The 22,615-nt window shown below is 37.4% G+C and overlaps 1 protein-coding gene across 6 annotated transcripts in view; it reads right to left on the bottom strand.

Moving 5' to 3' along the window:
• The window catches only part of DIAPH3 (diaphanous related formin 3), a 499,636-nt gene that overhangs the window by 174,892 nt on the left and 302,129 nt on the right, over positions 1–22,615 (bottom strand). For all 6 annotated transcript variants that reach the window (XM_013047223.2, XM_013047224.2, XM_004775321.3 and 3 more), the window contains 2 exons: positions 13,259–13,383; positions 5,043–5,207 (listed from right to left, as the gene is read on the bottom strand). In XM_013047223.2, the coding sequence (XP_012902677.2) occupies positions 5,043–5,207; positions 13,259–13,383 (290 nt within the window). The remainder of the gene's footprint in view (positions 1–5,042; positions 5,208–13,258; positions 13,384–22,615) is intronic.

Below are 22,615 nucleotides of genomic sequence, written 5' to 3'. Positions count from 1 at the left end.
ATATTTTTGAATAAATTATTCACAAAATTATTCACAAACCAATCACTATTAAAAATAAATTTGGAAAAAAAATAAAAGAGGTCACATTTTTTATTTTGGGGAGGTATTAAGTTTCAGGTTAGTTCTTTTAGTCATTTAAATGTAATTCCCATGTTTAATAGGAATTGATAGAGTTCAGCATCTATGGGATAGACTGGTACAAGACTCCCTGGGTTAGCCCCTCAGCTCCATCAGTTGCTGGCAAGTCACAACGTCTATAAGCCTTAGTTTTTTTATCTGTAAAATGAGAATAATACCAATATGGATATCACATCTAGTAATTGTTAGGGTTAAATGAATGAATAGGGCACCTGGCACTTGGCTAGCATTATATGTATTAGCTATCAAAGCCTGGCCCCCACCCACCAAGATTAGACTCTTGCTCAACAAATTTACCCATCTGCTGAGTAATAGATAAATGCCATGAATTACAATAGAGAAACAAGGTAAGCAAGATAGACACACATCTAACTAGATGAAGCGAAGTCTGAGCAGAGAGCAGAAGGGTGAGTATAGTAACTCTGCCAGGCAAAATACGGACAGAATGCTCCAGGCATAGGAAACCATAAATAGAATGATCTGAACTTGGGAGAAAACATTCCATGGAAAACTGCCATAGTTGGTGGGAGTGGGGGGGTTAGGTATGGAATGAGGACAGTGGCTCCAGCTCCATGTACGTAATACAAAATGGACCTCCACCTTATTGGTAAGATTTGCTCATTCATGGCCAGGAGTATTCCTAAATACCAGTGGATGAAGTAACAATATAAATGTATCTTACCAGTATTTTCTTAAAAAGGAAATTTATTTTCTTGCTTATTGTATTGATATGCCTTTCCAGAACAGACCTAACACATTAAAGTACTACATCTGTTGCTAAAATTTGCACACTGATTCAGTGAAGTTAACTGGATTTTCAAAGCTGAATAGTGTGGAATTAAATAGCAACATAAGGGATCAGGAGAATTTGAGAAAACAAACCATTTGTCAAAAATTTTTGCCAATATTGACACTGTCATCTTTTTAAACATACACTGTCTAAAATTCAAGCAGTATAACTATATTTACCACAAAGGAGGAAACAATAAAATGTGTGTGCCAAATTCACCACCTTGATATAACCACTTCCTTCCAGTCTTTTTTTATTTTTACGCAAAAGAAACTTTCCTCTCCAAATTATTCATTTAAATAAAATATTTAAGCACTGGGTGGCTCAGTTGGTTAAGCAACTGCTTTCAGCTCAAGTCATGATCCCAGGGTCTTGGGATCGAGCCCTGTGTCAGGCTCCTTACTCAGCAGGGAGCCTGCTTCTCCCTCTCCCTACTATTCCACAGGCTTGTGCTCTCTGTCAAATAAGTAAATAAAATTTAAAAAATAAAATAAAACATATTTTTATATTTATATCTAATGAGGTTAATTCAGTACAATGCACATATGTGTGTGTGACAGCATCTACTTCTAGGAACCATGTGAACTCTGAAATAAAGTGTTGTTCTTACTTTATTACCCTCCTCTTTTGAATGGTTCTCCACTCAACTCAACACTTTCACTCTCTGCCTATCACTTAGTAACACAATGACCAAGTTACCCCCAGAATGCCCAAAGCCCTTTAATCCTGCCAGATCTTAGAAAAATTTGGAATTAGACTTGATTCAAATGCCAATCTAAATGTTTAAACCCTTTGTTTCATTAGAAAACCCTTTGTATGCCAGTGATCTTATCTGTAAAACAGAATATAAGCTATAAAACATGAGAAGGAGCACTACATAACATTTAACTGTACAGGCTTTTGGAGGAAGCCTGTACAGAGTGAGTTCAAATCCTTGTTCTACCATTTTATAGCTACATGACATTAAGCCAGATATGTTCCATCTCTGTGACACAGAGGGATGGTAACAGTGAAAGGTGGACAACTTTTATGAAGATTGACTGAGATAACATATATAAGGCATTTGGAAGAATATCTGGTTCACAGAACACTCAATATATGATAGATTTTATTATTCCATATATCTATTTTATACTTTTATGCATAATTGTGTCCAGGGGTCCCTAAGACCACCCTCTGGTTTGATAATTTGTTGGAAGGACTCAGAACCTAAAAAGCTCTTGTACTCATGGTTACACTTTATTACAGTGAAAGGGCACAGATTAAAATCACAATTGATTTCTCCCAGAGGAGTTACATTATTCTAGCAATGACATGTGACAATGCATAGGAAGTACAACCAAGAAAGGGAACTCTCCCATGTCTTGGTATCAAGAGTTTTTATTGGGAAGGTCAGTCATGTAGGCATGGACTTTCTTTCTTTCATTTCTTTCTTTTATTTTTTTTTTTAAGATTTTATTTATTTTTTGACAGAGAGAGACACAGCAAGAGAGTGGGAGTGGGAGAGGGAGAAGCAGGCTTCCCGCCAAGGAGGGAGCCTGATGTGGAGCTCGATCCCAGGACCCTGGGCTCATGACCTGAGAAGAAGGCAGATGCTTAATGACTAAGCAACCCAGGAGTTCCCATAAAACACATTTCTAGCAAAAACTATCTATAGGCTGGTCCAAGGCCCCAGGCTAATATCCAAGATCTATAAAGAACTCTTCAAACTCAACACACACAAAACAGATAATCACATCTAAAAATGGGCAGAAGACATGAACAGACACTTCTCCAAAGAAGACATATAAATGGCTAACAGTCACAGGAAAAAATGTTCATCATCATTAGCCATCAGGGAGATTCAAATCAAAACCACACTGAGATACTACCTTATACCAGTTAGAATGGCCAAAATTAACAAGACAGTAAACAACATGTGTTGGAGAGGATGTGGAGAAAGGGAAACCCTCTTAAATTGTTGGTGGGAATTCAAGTTGGTGCAGCCACTTTGGAAATCAGTATGGAAATTCCTTAAGAAATTAAAAATAGAGCTTCCCACTGACCCTGTAATTGTACTACTGGGTATTTACCCCAAAGATATTGATGTAGTGAAAAGAAGGGCCACCTGTACCCCAATGTTCATAGCAGCAATGGCCAAAGTCACCAAACCGTGAAAGAACCAAGATGGTGAAAGAACTGTCCCTTCAATGGAAGAATGGATAAAGAAGATATGGTCCATATACACAATGGAGTATTATGCCTCCATCAGAAAGGATGAATACCCAACTTTTATATCAACATGGATGGGATTGGAGGAGATTATGATGAGTGAAATAAGTCAAGCAGAGAGAGTCAAGTATCATATGGTTTCACTTACTTGTGGAGCATAAGGAATAACACGGAGGACATGGGGAGATGGAGAGAAAGGAGTTGGGGGAAATCAGAGGGGGAGATGAACCATGAGAGACTGTGGACTCTGAGAAACAATCTGAGGGTTTTGGAGGGGTGGGGGTGGGAGGTTGGGGTGAGCCTGGTGGTGGCTATTAAGGAGGGCATGGATTGCATGGAGCACTGGGTGTGGTGCAGAAACAATAAATACTGGCACACCAAAAAGAAGTAAAATAAAATAAAATAAAATGGAAAAAAAAACCCCACAAAACAAAACAATATATAGGTTGGTCCAAGGCCCCAGGCATCCAAAAACATCTGATCTGTGGGAGACAGGGTATTCTAAGGGCTACAGGTGACCTCTCAGGTGCCAAGGGAGGGTGTGTACTTTCTTTGAGATACGCAGGGTTGGAATACCTCAAGCCTACTAAATTAATCCTTCACCAGACACTAATTCATTTAACAACTACCATGTGCAAGAAGCTGCAATAAATATTTAATATGTAGTAGCTGGTTTAATAAACACTTTTATGAGAAAGGAATTAATATTTCTATTTACAAATATGGAAACTGAGGTTCAGTAAGGTTACATCAGTTCACAGTCACATAATTAGTGTGGAATCCAAGCCTAGCATTCTTAGACTGCAAAGCCTTTGCTACTTCCACTAAAGCCATGTTGCCTCATAAGATATAAAAGTGAAATATACTGTATAATAGTTCACACATATAGAGACATAATAAATATACTTATCAATTGAATCCAATTTTTCTACTTCTGGTAGTGAAAAACTAAAGAATCATTTTGAATTTGTAGAGGGAAAAAACTAAAGCTATGGGCAAACGTGTATTTATTGTAGACCAGTTTTCCCTTAAAATACTGAGTTTTGATTAAAGGACTATTTCACCATAACCAAGTGCAATACATTCAGCAATAAATTTTTCCTAGGAGTAAAAAGAAACGCTTCTTTAAAATTCAAGTTTTCTTTACCCTTCAAGAAACTTTTTAATTCCCACAAACATTTGCTGAAATAGAGAAATGACTTACCCATCTATTAAGAATAACATAATTTTTTATTGCAAAAATGTATCACCAGTTTCCCTGGGGAGGCAACAATGCTTTCTCACTTTAATATGTGTGTGGTTCTTTTTCCTCATCTAATCAGCTAATACTTTTCAAAAGATCTTTTTAATGCCTAAATGAAAGGATTCCACATCAAAGACCTGACCTCCCTATTAAAGTATCTAAAGGAAACCCTAGGAATGTAAAATCCATTCAGAGGCAAATCACAGGTAGCTTATTGTACAATGCATTAAGAAAAGAAAAGGAAAAAAAAAAGAAAAAGAGCTTCATAAGAGCTTCATGGAATTTGGTGAAATTACACCACAAAAATACAAATTGATCTTAAGTATAAAGAAACAAATTCATAGCCAAAAAACATATTATAAAAGTGCTCTATAATTGGCCAGGAGGGGAGTCTTTATGAAAAACTTCAGAATTTGTCACATTTTCAATCAAAATTTCCAATTACAGCTTAATGTTGGGAAGGCCAAAAAGAGAACAAACTTTCTATTTTTCAATCGTATTAAAATCAGAAATTTTTAAAGCTAACTTTCAACATAGGGAAAGGTAGGTTTTTACTACAGACAACAAGAGTGGAATAAGGTAATGAAATTAAAGTAATAATTGACGCGATGGTATAGACACAGACACCTTTTTAGAAAACAAATGAAAATTTTAACATACCATGAATGTGGTTCTGAAGTTATTTAAGTCATTAAAAAAGTCTTCCACGGACATCTTCTTCACATCGATGGCATAGTATCCCATCAGACTCTGGTATAACTTCTCCATCTTTTCGTGTAACTTTAAAAGCTTCTCGTATTGTTCTTTTGCAGTGATAACAAAGCTGTATGTTATAGTTAAGGGATTCAGAAATTTACAAAGTAACGTTTAAGGAAAAATCTGGGAGTCTAGTGTTTGAACTGTTAGGCACTATTACACATCTCCAAAATGCCAGAAGTACCTCTAACAAGTCACTGCTCTTACAACTCAATCCATCCTGTGCAGCAGTGAAATCCTAACTTCAATCTCATAACTTTGTCAAAATTATCAGAAAATTTAAGTATTTAAAATTTTTCTTTTACAACTGAGTTCCAGGAAATTCTACTTCCAACTTGTGTATATATGTTATTCAGATCATGCAGTATGATTTAAAGTAGAGCTTGGTAGCTGAAATGGAGTAATTTCCACAATACTGAAATCAACTACATGGGCTCTGAACACAGAGGTTAAACAGACCAACTGGGGTCAATTTCAGACTCCTGTACCTGGTGGTAAGTGGCTATGGGCAAGTGCCTCTATCTCCCTGTGCTACCATTTCCTCATCTATAAAATGGGAATGAGAACACTACTTATTTTACAGGGCTGTTCCAAGGAGAAATGAGTTAATAATGCCAAATTCTTTGAGAGATGAATACCACTTTGTAGTAAATGTAAACACTTAGCTTTTTTATTGCCCACTTACTCATTTTAAGCTTTAAGCTTCTAAAATCAATCCAAAAATAAATTAAGAGTTACATTAAGAACTCCAAATGAACATAACTTCATGTTTTAACTTTCCTTTGGAAAATTGGTACATACCTTATTCTATGCATTACATTATTTAAAATTATGATCTGGCACATATACCTGCACATACAGAAATGTTCTTCTCTCTCTTATTTATGACAACACAGCTCAAAGCACACTGATTTTCAGAAGGCTAACAGTGAATGTAATGATAGCATTAGAAAACATTTTTTAAACAAACCATAGCATTTCCTTTGTGGTGTGACAAATCACTAATGCAGTTAGATATACCATACCTCATTCTGAAAAGATGACACTGTTAAGAGTATTGTTCATATTCCTCTATGGCTCGTTGGGACATTTAAAGATATGGAACATATAGAATTAAGCTTATGAAAGCCATTTTGTTGTCTTTAATGTAAAAAAATACATAGTATTTTTTTTTTTACAAGTCAGTAGTAAAAACAACTAGATTAAGACCAAGAAAACAAAACCGAACATGGAATATTTATAACCTAAAGGAAAGATTTTCCACAATTTTCAATTTTAAAAGATAGGATTCCTCTGATCAGAGTATTCCCCAGTAGAAGATAAAATAAGGAAACTGATCTGAGCTCTTCACTTTGAGTAAGAGACAGCACTGATTCCGGATGGGTAGTGATATTCAAGGTGCACAGAAAATTTCTGACACTTAGAACCCAAGCTCCCCAAAAGGAAAGGCATCCCAGGCAATCACAGCTCACTTATACCCATGTCTAGGGTCAGACCACAGATTACCTACTACCCTTCTAAAGCTGGTTCGTTCTTTTTTCTTCTTTCCCCTGCCATACTCTGCTCTTCTTTCTTTTATATATAGTATTTTAGGAAAAAACGAATAAACTAGAATGTAGGAAGTTTGGATTCTAATGCAAGAGTTGATATTTTTTAACAACCTTAAGAAAATCTTTAGATCTTCCTGTGGCTCAGTTTATATTAATCTGAATAGCAAAATGCCTCCTTATATTTTCTAGAATCTACTTCAGAACAGTAGCAGCAGTTAACGAATGTATGTGCAGTATCAATTTTTAATGCTTGGATGAGTAACAAAAGATTTTGTATAATTACTCAAATCACAAAATCGTAAGAAATTATAACAATACAGTCACACGTGACGGATTTTCAATCACTTTGTCGTAGGAAATATCCATATTCATGAAATATTGTAAAGTGAATTTATGTAAATTAAAAAACATTTGAAACACATTCAGGAACTAACATTAAATGGACCATATGGTGATTCATTTGTAACATGAAATAATCATTCCATCATTTATATAGTAAGGTCAGAAATCAGCATTAGTTTATTTATTCAATCTATAACTCTCACCTAAAATTATTTATGTCCCAGACACAGGCTATATCCATATGGATTATTTATCTATTCTCAACTCTTGTCTAAAAGAGAAACTGATTTCTGCCTTTGCTTGTCCAAACCTATCATTTAAAGCTTCCTTCAATTCTTCCTCTTTTGCAAAGCCTTTTTCTCTCATCTCTATGGCTCTAAGTTCGTTCCATTGAACACACAGCATTTGTAATCCATTGTATTCTGCTAGAACAGAGTTGAGTTGTTCCTGTTAGTCCAACTCCCTACTAGGGCTTGGGTCCCACCACATTTCTAGAGGACAGTCACCTCTGACAATCAGTCCCGTCTGTAGATGCTGTGTTCCATCTTCTTGGCTGCATTAAGTCTACTCATCTGTCAAAAGATTGGTGCCAATTATTCATTTTCCGCTAGTGTGTCATCACTCTTAAACTTTGGTGGCAAGGGTAACAGGCCTCCTCAGAAGTGTGATGAAAGCTATGGAACTTCCATTCAAAAAATTTCATATCTACACATTCACACACATACAATTTGGATGTAATGCTAAGGCCTAAGAGAGTCCCTGAAAATAGGTGTGCTGGACAACACGCTAAGTGTACTACTTTAGGGAGTGTTGCTAATTGCATGGTCCTAAAGCTACTCCTCTTCTTCTCCCTCATTGCATGGTAAGGCTTTGCATTTTAATAACAGGCACTTCACAAATATTAGTCATTTTATCCTAATACCAGGGAATATGCCCGTTCTCAAGAATCAGTTTGGGGACATCTGGGTGGCTCAGTTGTTGGGTGTCTGCCTTCAGCTCAGGTCATGGTTCCAGGGTCCTGGGATCAAGCCCTGCATTGGGCTCCCTGCTTCTCCCTCTCTGTCTGCTGTTACCAACCACCTCCCCAACCTGACTGCTTGTGTGATTTCTCAAATAAATAAATATTTCTTAAAAAAAGAATCAATTTGGTCAACAGGTTAAAGTCAAGCTGTTAAGTATTACCCAATAACACTTCTTAGGATTTTCAGATAGTAATCACAAGTCAATAAAACATTAGAAATATGCTTAAGCATTTTTTTTTTTTTTTGAGAGAGAGCAAGAGAGAAGGTGTTGAGGGGGTGAGAGAAGGAGAGAGTTTTCTTAAAAAAAAAAATATTCATTTATTTGAGGGGGGATACAGGCACAGAGGGAGAGGGACAGAGAAACTCAAGCAGACTCCCCACTGAGTGGAGAGCCCGACACAGGACTCCACCTCATGACCCTGAGATCAGACCTGAGCTGAAAGCAAGAGTCAGGTGCTTAACCAACTATGCCAAGGTGCCTCCAGAAAGAGAATCTTCTGCAGGCTCCACACCCAGCACAGAGCACGACACAGGACTCAATCTCACAAGAGATCAGATTGTGACCTGAACTGAAATCAAGTCAATTTCTTAACTGAATGAGCTACCAGGCGCCTGCCTGAATGTTCTTAATAAAAATATTGCAATTCTATATAAACTAAAAAGATAAGATGGGAAAGAAAACCAAGAGCCAAAACCATGGGAATGACATGGTCTTGTTTTAACAGCTAGAGAGCTTTCTACGTTAATTTTCTTATCATTGTTATCTATGAAACAATTTGCTCCCAAAGGAATGAAGTGGAGCTTTGAATAACTGGAATTACCCACAAGAATGGCAAAATTGTGACTGAACAGAAACAATTTGGGAAAATGTCAAATTAATTTTCAGTTTAAAAGGATTGTCTGATAGGTCAGAATAAACGGTTACATTAATGAGGCACTCCACATCATTGCTGATGGGCTATTCTCTCACTGAGCGACGGTGAAACCACCCAGCACAAATACATTCCACATTCAGTCTCCTGTCCTGCCCTGATTATTGTGCTTTCCCCCCACTATGATAGCTATCACTTCCATTGACACATCTTACAAGGACCAGCTTTAGTCGGTCCCCTACAGCTAAAACCTTTCATAGATCTTAAGTAGTCAGGATCCAGCCGGCCAGGCAGCAAGCCAGCCATTCGGTAAGTATTCACTAAGCTCCACTGCATCTCACTGTTCTGGGCAATAGAGAAAACACTACTTAACGAGGTAAGCAGAATCCCTGCTTTCATGACACATACCTTCTGGAGAGTGGGGACAGAGGATAAAGAAGGAAATGCATGAATCGTCAGAGAGTGATAAGTGTAATGATGAAAATAAAAGTGTGTGATATTATACAGACAGAGAGAGGCTAGTTTACATCAGGCTGTCGGACAACTCCTGGCTAAGGGGACATGGCCTGGAACAAATGGAGTGTTACAACAAAAGAGCCGCGAGCACCAAGTGCTGTAGCTGTAGCACAGTGAGGCTTCAGGGAAGGAAAAGATCATTACCGATATGGATGAGGAGCAGGATATTTTAATACAAGTTTTAGAAGTTTGTTAAGAATGTGAATGGAAGGGTGCCTGGATGGCTCCACTGTTAAGCAGCTGCCTTCGGCTCAGGTCATGATCTCAGGGTCCTGCGATCGAGCCCCGCATCGGGTTCCCTGCTCAGCAGGAAACCTGCTTCTGCCTTTCCCGCTCCCCCTGCTTGTGTTCCCTCTCTCTCTGTTTCTCCCTCTGTCAAATAAATACATAAAATCTTAAAAAAACCAAAAAACAAAACAAAACAAAAAAACAGAATTTCAATGGAAGATAAGGAAGGAAAGACGAGGAAGTTAAGAAGGAAGAGAGGAAGGGAGAGAGGGGAAATTCAAGAGAAAAATCTATTACAAATCACACCCAATTACCCAAACTCCCACTCTTGCAAATGGACATGTATTATACGAGTTTATATTTCACAGATCCCATTCCTCTATTTTACTTTCTAACTGCTGTTCAATCACATAGAAAGGTACTGAATTCTTTTACCTAAAAGATGCTGTGTTTTACACAGTGTGGAATACAGCTATAAGATCTAAGTCTTTCAAGGAATTTATTGGAATAGTTTTAGCATCTGTGTAATAATTTCAAAAGTGCCTAACACATTGCTATATACGAGAACAAGGAAAAAAAAGTATGAAAATAAAGTAAGATTGCAGTGAAGAAATTTAAAGACTATAACATGAGAAAAAGCCAAGTGATTATAAGTGTGACAAATACAAAAATATAGAAATGTCTGGCAAAATGACTTTTTCTAAGAGACTCAGGAGATGGGGTAGGAAGAGAAGAAAAGGTAAATTCCGGGCAAGGAGAAATTCAAGGCAATGCTTTAGGATCTATTTGTTATCTTCCTTAATATAAGAAGTATTCTAGAATCTAAAGTTCAAAAGAAATGAACAGGCACCACATGACACCAATCCTGGTATTTTCCTAATTTTCTCACATAGAAGAGGTAAGTGTGGATACTTCACATGTAATAGTTTGCATGTAACTATGTTGGTGGCCCTACCTTAAATTCATGTCCCAAATTTTTCAAGCAAATATTTACAGTGGAAACGGTCAACTCCAATCGTATTTCTGACCCAGGCTTAGCAATTGGAAAGTAACATAAGTATTACTAAAAAGTCAATGTGAGTATATGAAATAACTACATGCATTTTAAAAGGATGTATTAAATTCACATTTTTATACTCAGTAGTTATATAAGTAAAAAGCAGTCACTGGAAGAATAAAATTACAATATACTGTAAGTGAATGCTAATAGCGAAATTTCATATAACAGATTCTATCATTATAATTTAAAACAATTCAATTAACGGATTATTTAAGTTACTAAGTCATGATTGTTTAAATATTTACTTGTAAAAAATGCATCCCTAGCAAGTTAAATAATACATACATTCTTTCAGAATTGGTTGATGAACCAAACAATTAGACACGCGTTTTAACTAATAAGCACTAAAACTTAAGGCAAAGTTTGAGCGTTAAGAACCCAAACTTTAGTTAAAGACATTTTTATTCATTGTGCATTTTAGTTTCCGAATTCTTTCATTTTCTGAGATCTGATAAGAGGCTCACAATTTGCCATTTTAATAAGATCTATATAAATCCATTTAATATTCAAAATGTGACTTGTTGTCAGTCCTAATTAAAGTAAACAAAGCTTTGCAATGAATGAATTTAATTACTTCGAAACTAGTATGTCTAACCAAGATGAAAAGCAAACGAGTGCAATCTAATCTCAGCAAAGAATATTTATGATTATAAGCTTTGTCAATAGCAAAGTACACCAACTGTTCATATATCTGACTTCCAAGAGATACATGAATGCTAATCAGTTCATTAGAGGCTTCTAGGTTGTGATATTTAGCGACAGGATGTAGTAGCTTTCTTGTCCATGGAGTATAATTGTACTCAGAATGAAAAATTGTTTCCAACAAAGCATCATCCTTCCTGTTTCTGATTTCCTGCTGGTTGCTTTTTATGAGCTGCATACCTTTCAAGAAGCTAACATCATTCAGTTTCTTGTGTCATATGAATACAAGTGTGGATAGGTCCTGGGATCCTCTGCTGAGCGGGATTCTACCACCTTCACTCCAAGCTCAGGCATTTATCTTAGGTTATAGGTTCCAGAAACCCAAGCCTCCCAATTAGTACGCTCACAGTGTATTACCAGAAACTGCATGCAAGTAAACCCTTTTCTAAAATGTGTTCTCTCTATAGGGAACAATGAAAGTACTTCAATTAACAGTGCTTAATGATTAAAATAAACTGTCGCATATAAATATTTTAACATGATAAAATGATGGGGGGGAGCTAAGAATGATGAAGCCAATGTAACTGCAATAACCAATTTAGTTTTAAAAATCATACATTGCCAAATAAGAAGGTGCTGCGAAAGTATTTTTTTGATGGGTAAATACGGATTTCACCTTTAGTTTAAAAAAACAAAAAACAAACAAACAAACAAAAAAACCCTTCTCAAATGTAGTGATAACAGTGCCCTATCTAATAAAACAAGAAACTGGATGGGTAGGAGAGATATGAAAGGAAACAAACACATTAGCCTGAATTGATTGTTGCTGGAGTGCATTTTTATGATATTTCCCAAGAGAGACAGCAAAGAAAGCTAAAAATTGAACTAATTCACAATTAAGCTGAAAGCATATACAATAAAATCTACGACAAACCAAATAATAATTTTGTGATTTTATAAATCTCAGGGGAGCAGATATGGGAAGAGGAAAAGTAGTTATCTGATTTCAAGTATCTCAGTTTAAAATATTAGGAATGTCTATTTATAAGAGCTCATTGGAAGTGGGTTATCCTTTCATATAAAATTCTGAGGTCCATATGGGATTTTAATAATGCATAGTAGTAATACTTTATTATAACACAAAAGATATCAGTCTCTAATCTCACAGAATGGTTTGCAAAGCAACTCAACATTCGTTTCAGGAAATTAAAAAAAAAAGTTTATTACTTCAATTACTCATTAGAGATTAAGCCACAAAGTTAGTGAAACCAAAGATAATCGAATTCAAAAGAAACCTTAAATTAAGGACACAAGTCTCATTTATACACACACACACACAGACACACACACAGACACACACACATTTTATTTTCGGTTTGGAGAAGACCTATACAAGTAGTGATCACGACAAATTCCATTTTCATTTTGGAACTAGGCAGTATTTCTAAAGGAAATATTAAAGTTTCTGGAACATGAGATAATGTTGTATAACAACCCATGAAATTAAGCTGACTAGTTATACCAGTTCACAAAGCCTTTGTTTCCTTCCTAAAACATTTCAGAATCATCTAAATCACAGAATGAGTTAGATTCAAACTTCCTAAAACGTCCTTTCAATTTACCATGAACATCAGAAAGAAAGAGGGCAAATGAAAGGACAAAGATGAGAGAAAATATCCAAATTGATTTAAAAAAGAATTGAAAGCACATTTCCGTATTATTCATAATAGGCAAAGACACTGATAAATTTTCCCACAAGAAGGCGAAAGTTAAACTGCTATTTGGCACTACAGAATAACCACTGGTTATGCAAATATACCTACAACATTAAATAAATTGTAACTCTAGTAGACTAGTGACTTAAGTTATTTAGATATCAGAAGGATATGGACATCTTTGTCACAAACTTATCATGCAAGTCCTCAGGAGGGGGAAAGGTTTCCAAATCTTTCTCAAGCTGTTGAAGCTGCCTTCCCATCTGCTTCAAATTCTTTTCCAGCGTTTCTACAGAGACTAAAAGAGAGTATATTAAATGCCTTGAAAGGACAAAATTATAATATATAAAAGGTAAAACACTTTAACACCAAAACATTTGTGGAAAAACCTTACAATCTACTAAAGATAAATTTCACTAATTTTTTTAAACCTTTATGTTTTCAAATGCAAAAATGAAGGAAATTTCCTACTTAAAAAAACATAAGATGAAATTTAGGAAATGCTCTCAGGAATAAACCACATTTAATAGAGTTTTACTTAAAATTAGAGCCCTTGACCACCATAAACACTACAAAATAATCCCTTCAGAAAAAGAGGAGCAAATACGGACTCTTGAACTTTAAGCCCATTTCAACATAATTTTAACATTTTTCGAAATCGGGATCTCTCGACAGGGAACAATGAGCACGTGGAAAAGAGTGTTCTGTTGTCCAAGCTAATCTCTAATGGGAATGAAAAGGTAGCACAAGCTACTTTAGCAACATGTAGAACAATTGTCACCTTTTCTTTACTGGTACCCTGAGCACAATGTGTGTTTATTATCTAAGAACAATTTTCCTCCTTTGACTGTGAGCTACTCTCACAGTGCCCATGAACAAATACAGGGGGGCGCTAAGGCCCTATCACAATGTACTGGTCACCAAGCAGGACACTGAGTCATCACTGCCTAAATTCTATGCACAGTTTCAGATGACATCAAGGAAAAAAATTAATGATACATAAATGATATATTTATATCATTATATAATGATACATAATGATATATAAAGATATAGAGACCCAAACCAAGGTTGGGTGCTCAGATGAATTTTGGTTAAAACTTTTTTTCTTTTGCTTCCCATTACTGTGAACTATATGAAATAATGATGAAAAAATGCATATAGTAATTCTTTTTTTTTTTTTTTTTTTTTTTTAGTTTTACCATTTTTTTTTATTTTTTATTTTTTTTAAATTTTTTATTTTTGATAAACATATATTTTTATCCCCAGGGGTACAGGTCTGTGAATCAACAGGTTTACACACTTCACAGCACTCACCAAATCACATACCCTCCCCAATGTCTATAATCCCACCCCCTTCTCCCAAACCCCCTCCCCCCGGCAACCCTCAGTTTGTTTTGTGAGATTAAGAGTCACTTATGGTTTGTCTCCCTCCCAATCCCATCTTGTTTCATTGATGCTTCTTCTACACACTTAAGCCTCCATGTTGTATCACCACTTCCTCATATCAGGGAGATCATATGATAGTTGTCTTTCTCTGCTTGACTTATTTCGCTAAGCATGATACGCTCTAGTTCCATCCACGTTGTCGCAAATGGCAAGATTTCATTTCTTTTGATGGCTGCATAGTATTCCATTGTGTATATATACCACATCTTCTTGATCCATTCATCTGTTGATGGACATCTAGGTTCTTTCCATAGTTTGGCTATTGTGGACATTGCTGCTATAAACATTCGGGTGCATGTGCCCCTTTGGATCACTACATTTGTATCTTTAGGGTAAATACCCAATAGTGCAATTGCTGGGTCATAGGGCAGTTCTATTTTCAACATTTTGAGGAACCTCCATGCTGTTTTCCAGAGTGGCTGCACCAGCTTGCATTCCCACCAACAGTGTAGGAGGGTTCCCCTTTCTCCGCATCCTCGCCAGCATCTGTCATTTCCTGACTTGTTGATTTTAGCCATTCTGACTGGTGTGAGGTGATATCTCATTGTGGTTTTGATTTGTATTTCCCTGATGCCGAGTGATATGGAGCACTTTTTCATGTGTCTGTTGGCCATCTGGATGTCTTCTTTGCAGAAATGTCTGTTCATGTCCTCTGCCCATTTCTTGATTGGATTATTTGTTCTTTGGGTGTTGAGTTTGCTAAGTTCTTTATAGATTCTGGACACTAGTCCTTTATCTGATATGTCGTTTGCAAATATCTTCTCCCATTCTGTCAGTTGTCTTTTGATTTTGTTAAACTGTTTCCTTTGCTGTGCAAAAAGCTTTTGATCTTGATGAAATCCCAGTAGTTCATTTTTTCCCTTGCTTCCCTTGCCTTTGGCGTTGTTCCTAGGAAGATGTTGCTGCGGCGGCAGAGGTCGAAGAGGTTGCTGCCCGTGTTCTCCTCAAGGATTTTGATGGATTCCTTTCGTACATTGAGGTCCTTCATCCATTTTGAGTCTATTTTTGTGTGTGGTGTAAGGGAATGGTCCAATTTCATTTTTCTGCATGTGGCTGTCCAATTTTCCCAGCACCATTTATTGAAAAGGCTGTCTTTTTTCCATTGGACATTCTTTCCTGCTTTGTCGAAGATTAGTTGACCATAGATTTGAGGGTCTATTTCTGGGCTCTCTATTCTGTTCCATTGATCTATGTGTCTGTTTTTGTGCCAGTACCATGCTGTCTTGATGATGACAGCTTTGTAATAGAGCCTGAAGTCCGGGATTGTGATGCCACCAACGTTGGCTTTCTTTTTCAATATCCCTTTGGCTATTCGAGGTCTTTTCTGGTTCCATATAAATTTTAGCATTATTTGTTCCATTTCTTTGAAAAAGATGGATGGTACTTTGATAGGAATTGCATTAAATGTGTAGATTGCTTTAGGTAGCATAGACATTTTCACAATATTTATTCTTCCAATCCAGGAGCATGGAACATTTTTCCATTTCTTTGTGTCTTCCTCAATTTCTTTCATGAGTACTTTATAGTTTTCTGAGTATAGATTCTGTGTCTCTTTGGTTAGGTTTATTCCTAGGTATCTTATGGTTTTGGATGCAATTGTAAATGGGATTGACTCCTTAATATCTCTTTCTTCTGTCTTGCTGTTGGTGTAGAGAAATGCAACTGATTTCTGTGCATTGATTTTATATCCTGACACTTTACTGAATTCCTGTATAAGTTCTAGCAGTTTTGGAGTGGAGTCTTTTGGGTTTTCCACATATAGTATCATATCATCTGCGAAGAGTGATAATTTGACTTCTTCTTTGCCGATTTGGATGCCTTAAATTTCCTTTTGTTGTCTGATTGCTGAGGTTAGGACCTCTAGTACGATGTTGAATAGCAGTGGTGATAATGGACATCCCTGCCGTGTTCCTGACCTTAGCGGAAAAGCTTTCAGTTTTTCTCCATTGAGAATGATATTTGCGGTGGGTTTTTCATAGATGGCTTTGATGATATTGAGGTATGTGCCCTCTATCCCTACACTTTGAAGAGTTTTGATCAGGAAGGGATGTTTGTACTTTGTCAAATGCTTTTTCAGCATCTATTGAGAGTATCATATGGTTCTTGTTCTTTCTTTTATTGATGTGTTGTATCACATTGACTGATTTGCGGATGTTGAACCAACCTTGCAGCCCTGGAATAAATCCCACTTGGTCGTGGTGAATAATCCTTTTAATGTACTGTTGAATCCTATTGGCTAGTATTTTGTTGAGTATTTTCGCATCTGTGTTCATCAAGGATATCGGTCTATAGCTCTCTTTTTTGGTGGGATCCTTGTTTGGTTTTTGGGATCAAGGTGATGCTGGCCTCATAAAATGAGTTTGGAAGTTTTCCTTCCATTTCTATTTTTTGGAACAGTTTTCAGGAGAATAGGAATTAGTTCTTCTTTAAATGTTTGGTAGAATTCCCCCGGGAAGCCGTCTGGCCCTGGGCTTTTGTTTGTTTGGAGATTTTTAATGACTGTTTCAAATCTCCTTACTGGTTATGGGTCTGTTCAGGCTTTCTATTTCTTCCTGGCTCAGTTGTGGTAGTTTATATGTTTCTAGGAAATGCATCCATTTCTTCCAGATTGTCAAATTTATTGCTGTAGAGTTACTCATAGTATGTTCTTATAATAGTTTGTATTTCTTTGGTGTTAGTTGTGATCTCTCCTCTTTCATTCATGATTTTATTTATTTGGGTCCTTTCTCTTTTCTTTTTGATAAGTCGGGCCAGGGGTTTATCAATTTTATTAATTCTTTCAAAGAACCAGCTCCTAGTTTCGTTGATTTGTTCTATTGTTTTTTTTGGATTCTATTTCATTGATTTCTGCTCTGATCTTTATGATTTCTCTTCTCCTGCTGGGCTTAGGGTTTCTTTCTTGTTCTTTCTCCAGCTCCTTTAGGTGTAGGGTTAGGTTGTGTACCTGAGACCTTTCTTGTTTCTTGAGAAAGGCTTGTAGCGCTATATATTTTCCTCTGAGGACTGCCTTTGTTGTGTCCCACAGATTTTGAACCGTTGTATTTTCATTATCATTTGTTTCCATGATTTTTTTCAATTCTTCTTTAATTTCCCGGTTGACCCATTCATTCTTTAGAAGGATACTGTTTAGTCTCCATGTATTTGGGTTCTTTCCAAACTTCCTTTTGTGGTTGAGTTCTAGCTTTAGAGCATTGTGGTCTGAAAATATGCAGGGAATGATCCTAATCTTTTGATACCGGTTGAGTCCTGATTTAGGACCGAGGATGTGATCTATTCTAGAGAATGTTCCATGTGCACTAGAGAAGAATGTGTATTCTGTTGCTTTGGGGTGAAATATTCTGAATATATCTGTGATGTCCATCTGGTCCAGTGTGTCGTTTAAGGCCTTTATTTCCTTGCTGATCTTTTGCTTGGATGACCTGTCCATTTCAGTGAGGGGAGTGTTAAAGTCCCCTACTATTATTGTATTATTGTTGATGTGTTTCTTTGATTTTGTTATTAATTGGTTTATATAGTTGGCTGCTCCCACGTTGGGGGCATAGATATTTAAAATTGTTAAATCTTCTTGTTGGACAGACCCTTTGAGTATGATATAGTGTCCTTCCTCATCTCTTATTATAGTCTTTGGCTTAAAATCTAATTGATCTGATATAAGGATTGCCACTCCTGCTTTCTTCTGATGTCCATTAGCATGGTAAATTCTTTTCCACCCCCTCACTTTAAATCTGGTGGTGTCTTCGGGCTTAAAATGTGTTTCTTGGAGGCAACATATAGATGGGTTTTGTTTTTTTATCCATTCTGATACCCTGTGTCTTTTGACAGGGGCATTTAGCCCATTCACATTCAGGGTAACTATTGAGAGATATGAATTTAGTGCCATTGTATTGCCTGTAAGGTGACTGTTACTGTATATGGTCTCTGTTCCTTTCTGATCTACCACTTGTAGGCTCTCTCTTTGCTTAGAGGACCCCTTTCAAGATTTCCTGTAGAGCTGGTTTGGTATTTGCAAATTCTTTCAGTTGTTGTTTGTCCTGGAAGCTTTTAATCTCTCCTTCTATTTTCAATGATAGCCTAGCTGGATATAGTATTCTTGGCTGCATGTTTTTCTCGTTTAGTGCTCTGAAAATATCATGCCAGCTCTTTCTGGCCTGCCAGGTCTCTGTGGATAAGTCAGCTGCCAATCTAATATTTTTACCATTGTATGTTACAGACTTCTTTTCCCGGGCTGCTTTCAGGATTTTCTCTTTGTCATTGAGACTTGTAAATTTTACTATTAGGTGACGGGGTGTGGGCCTATTCTTATTGATTTTGAGGGGCATTCTCTGAACCTCCTGAATTTTGATGCTCGTTCCCTTTGCCATATTGGGGAAATTCTCCCCAATAATTCTCTCCAGGATACCTTCTGCTCCCCTCTCACTTTCTTCTTCTTCTGGAATCCCAATTATTCTAATGTTGTTTCGTCTTATGGTGTCACTTATCTCTCGAATTCTCCCCTCGTAGTCCAGTAGCTGTTTGTCCCTCTTTTGCTCAGCTTCTTTATTCTCTGTCATTTGGTTTTCTATATCACTAATTCTTTCTTCTGCCTCATTTATCCTAGCAGTGAGAGCCTCCATTTTTGATTGCACCTCATTAATAGCTTTTTTGATTTCACCTTGGTTAGATTTTAGTTCTTTTATTTCTCCAGAAAGGGCTTTTATATCTCTCGAGAGGGTTTCTCTAATATCTTCCATGCCTTTTTCGAGCCCGGCTAGAACCTTGAGAATTGTCATTCTGAACTCTAGATCTGACATATTACCGATGTCTGTATTGATTAGGTCCCTAGCCTTCGGTACTGCCTCTTGTTCTTTTTTTTGTGTTGAATTTTTACGTCTTGTCATTTTGTCCAGATAAGACTAAATGAAGGGGCAAGTAAAATACTAAAAGGGTGGCAACAACCCCAGGAAAATATGCTTTAACCAAATTAGAAGAGATCCAAAATCGTGAGTGGGGAGAAAGGGGATAAAAAGAGGTTCAAAAAGGAAGAAAAAAAAAAAAAAAAAAAAAAAAAAAAAGAAAAGAAAAAAAAAAAAAAGAAAGAAAAGAAAAGAATTTTTTAAAAAAAGAATACACCTAAGAAAAATGTAAAAAAAGAAAAAAATATATATATTAGATAAACTAGTATAAAATCGTTAAAAAAGAAAAAGGTAACAGTTAAAAAAAAAAATTTACCCGAAGGCGAGAAAAAAAAAAAAAAAAATGAAAAAGAAAAAATTAAATTAACTGCAAGACTAAAAAAAATCACAGGAAAAAAGCCATGAGTTCTGTGCTTGGCTTTCTCCTCCTCTGGAATTCTGCTGCTCTCCTTGGTATTGAAACCGCACTCCTTGGTAGGTGAACTTGGTCTTGGCTGGATTTCTTGTTGATCTTCTGGGGGAGGGGCCTGTTGTAGTGATTCTCAAGTGTCTTTGCCCCAGGCGGAATTACACCGCCCTTACCCGGGGCCGGGGTGAGTAATCCGCTCGGGTTTGCTTTCAGGAGCTTTTGTTCCCTGAGCGCTTTCCGTAGAGTTCCAGAGTACGGGAATACAAATGGCGGCCTCCTGGTCCGGCCCGGAGGAGCCGAGAGCCCAGGGCCGCACTCCTCAGTGCACGCTCAGAGAACCGCGCCCAGTTACTCCCGTCTGCCTGACCTCCGGCCGCGCTCCGAGCTCACCGAGCCTGCGACCGGTTCAAGGTAACACGGAGCTGTGAGCTTACTGTCGGCTCTGTCTCTGTAGCCGGCTTTCCCGTTCCAATACCCGCAAGCTCTGCGACACTCAGACACCCCCGATCCTTCTGTGACCCTGCGGGACCTGAGGCCACGCTGACCCCGCGTGGGCTTTGCCCCGGTTTAGCCTCTGGAGCGATGTCCCTCAGCGGAACAGACTTTTAAAAGTCCTGATTTTGTGCACGGTTGCTCCGCCGCTTGCCGGGAGCCGGCCCCTCCCCCCGGGGTCTATCTTCCCGTCGCTTTGGATTCACTTCTCCACCGGTCCTACCTTTCAGAAAGTGGTTGTTTTTCTGTTTCCAGAATTGCTGTTTTTCTTCTCTTAGATCTGCCGATGGATTTTCAGGTGTTTGCAATCTTTAGATAAGGTATCTAGCTGATCTCCGGCTAGCTGAAGCAGTCTCAGCTTGCTACTTCTCCGCCATCTTGACTCCTCCCCCCGCATATAGTAATTCTAAGTATGCTACTATGTTTAGGCTTCCAATTAATCCTGAGAAATTGACAAGAGTCAGGTTTCACCTGTAAGAATGGGAATATCTTTGATAGCAACCTAAATGCCCAACAAAATGGGAAAGTTTAAAAATACACATTTATAGCCTTGGTTCAATAAAATGGAATAGAAGGAAAGCATGAAAAAGAAAGTTGCATGAGAACATGGAGTTTTGTTTTTTAAATTTGCTGTATACAAAATAACATTTGTTATTCTAATATATTAATTAGCTATTCTAACATATTAATTAGCTGTTAATAAAATCTTTACATATTTTGTTGTAAAATCACTTGGCAGGCTAATTTGAAGAAACAATGTTGTTGTTTTTAATTCATTTGAAATAGAGAGAGGGAGGGTGTGCATGAGGAAGGGCCAGGGGTAAGGGCAGAGAAGCAGATTCTCCGCTGAGCAGGGAGCCCCATCTTAGGACTCTGAGACCATGACCTGAGACGAAAACAAGAGTCACCAATCGAGCCACCCGGCGCCAATGTTCAATGAGGCCAATGAATGAACTCTTCCGAGAGCCACAGACAGTAGCTGTTTGTGCCGGGAGCGATGATACTTCAACCTTTGTCTCCCACTCTAGTGAAGCCATTTTGAAGTTACATTAGGTGCATATTTTCTCATTAGTTTTGTGCTACTCATGCTTCCCCTTTCTGTCAGCCTTACATTTAAGACAAAAACACAAATAAAAGAGTGTATAAAATATTTCTATCATGACAGCATTTAGTGCATTAATTAATTCAATCTATTTAACTCAAGTAACCAAATCTTGCTATACATTGCTCATGATGGTAACACATGGTTGCTATGCTCTGCTCTTTCAATTTTATGTCTGTTTGTCAATTATTCACAAGCAAGACCTCTATTTAATTAGGCCTGGGGTGTTTCATTTACTCTTTTCATTTCCTTTTTTTTTTTTTTTTTTTTTTTGCTTCTTTCAAAGTTCTGTATCTGCACTACAAGAAGAGATTCCCTTTGCTCTCCTAGTCTATTTGATCTCTTATCTAGTATTTCATTAGCATTTCCTCTATCATTTCTCAAGAAATCTTACAGGTGATTCAGTCACTTTTATATTTCAACTGTGAAACTCCTCATTAGATAAATACAAGTTCAGAGGTGCCTGGGTGGCTCAGTGGGTTAAGCCTCTGCCTTCGGCTCAGGTCATGATCTTGGGGTCCTGGGATCAAGCCCTGCATCAGCCTCTTTGCTCAGCAGGGAGCCTGCTTCCCCTCTACCCCTCTCAGCTTGCCTCTCTGCTTACTTGTGATCTCTATCAAATAAATAAAACCTTTAAAAAAAAAATACAAGTTCAAGAGCGCCTAGGTGGCTCAGTGGGTTAAGCCTCTGCCTTCAGCTCAGGTCATGATCCCAGGGTCCTGGAATCGAGCCCCGCATTGGGCTCTCTGCTCAGCAGGGAGCCTGCTTCCCCCTCTCTTTCTGCCTGCTGCTCTGCCTACTTGTGCTGTCAAATAAAATCTTAAAAAAAAAAATACAAGTTCAAAAACACGTAAAATCATTTTTAATAAATATGTGCTCACAACAATTTATAAGCTGTACAGCGACTTTATGCTGTAAATCAGGTTCAAAACAAGCTTATTAGTAGTAAAACAGTAGTAGTGACAGTTGTAATTGTATTAGTAGGGATAACAGCAGCAGTGGCTAAAATACACTGAGTGTTCTGAGGTCCTGTCTTAAGCTTCTCCCATTAATTTTTTTTTAAGATTTATTTATTTATGGGAGAGAGAGAAGGAGAGAGAAGGCAGAGGGAGAAGGAGAAGCGCACTCCCCCACTGAGGAAGGAGCCCAATACGAGACTTGATCCAGGACCTTGGATCATGACCTG

Source organism: Mustela putorius, unplaced genomic scaffold (genome assembly GCF_011764305.1).
Source record: "Mustela putorius furo isolate JIRA1106 unplaced genomic scaffold, ASM1176430v1.1 tig00000179_pilon_pilon_pilon, whole genome shotgun sequence".
Lineage (NCBI taxonomy): Eukaryota > Metazoa > Chordata > Mammalia > Carnivora > Mustelidae > Mustela > Mustela putorius.
This window is presented reverse-complemented; position numbering and strand designations above follow the sequence as displayed.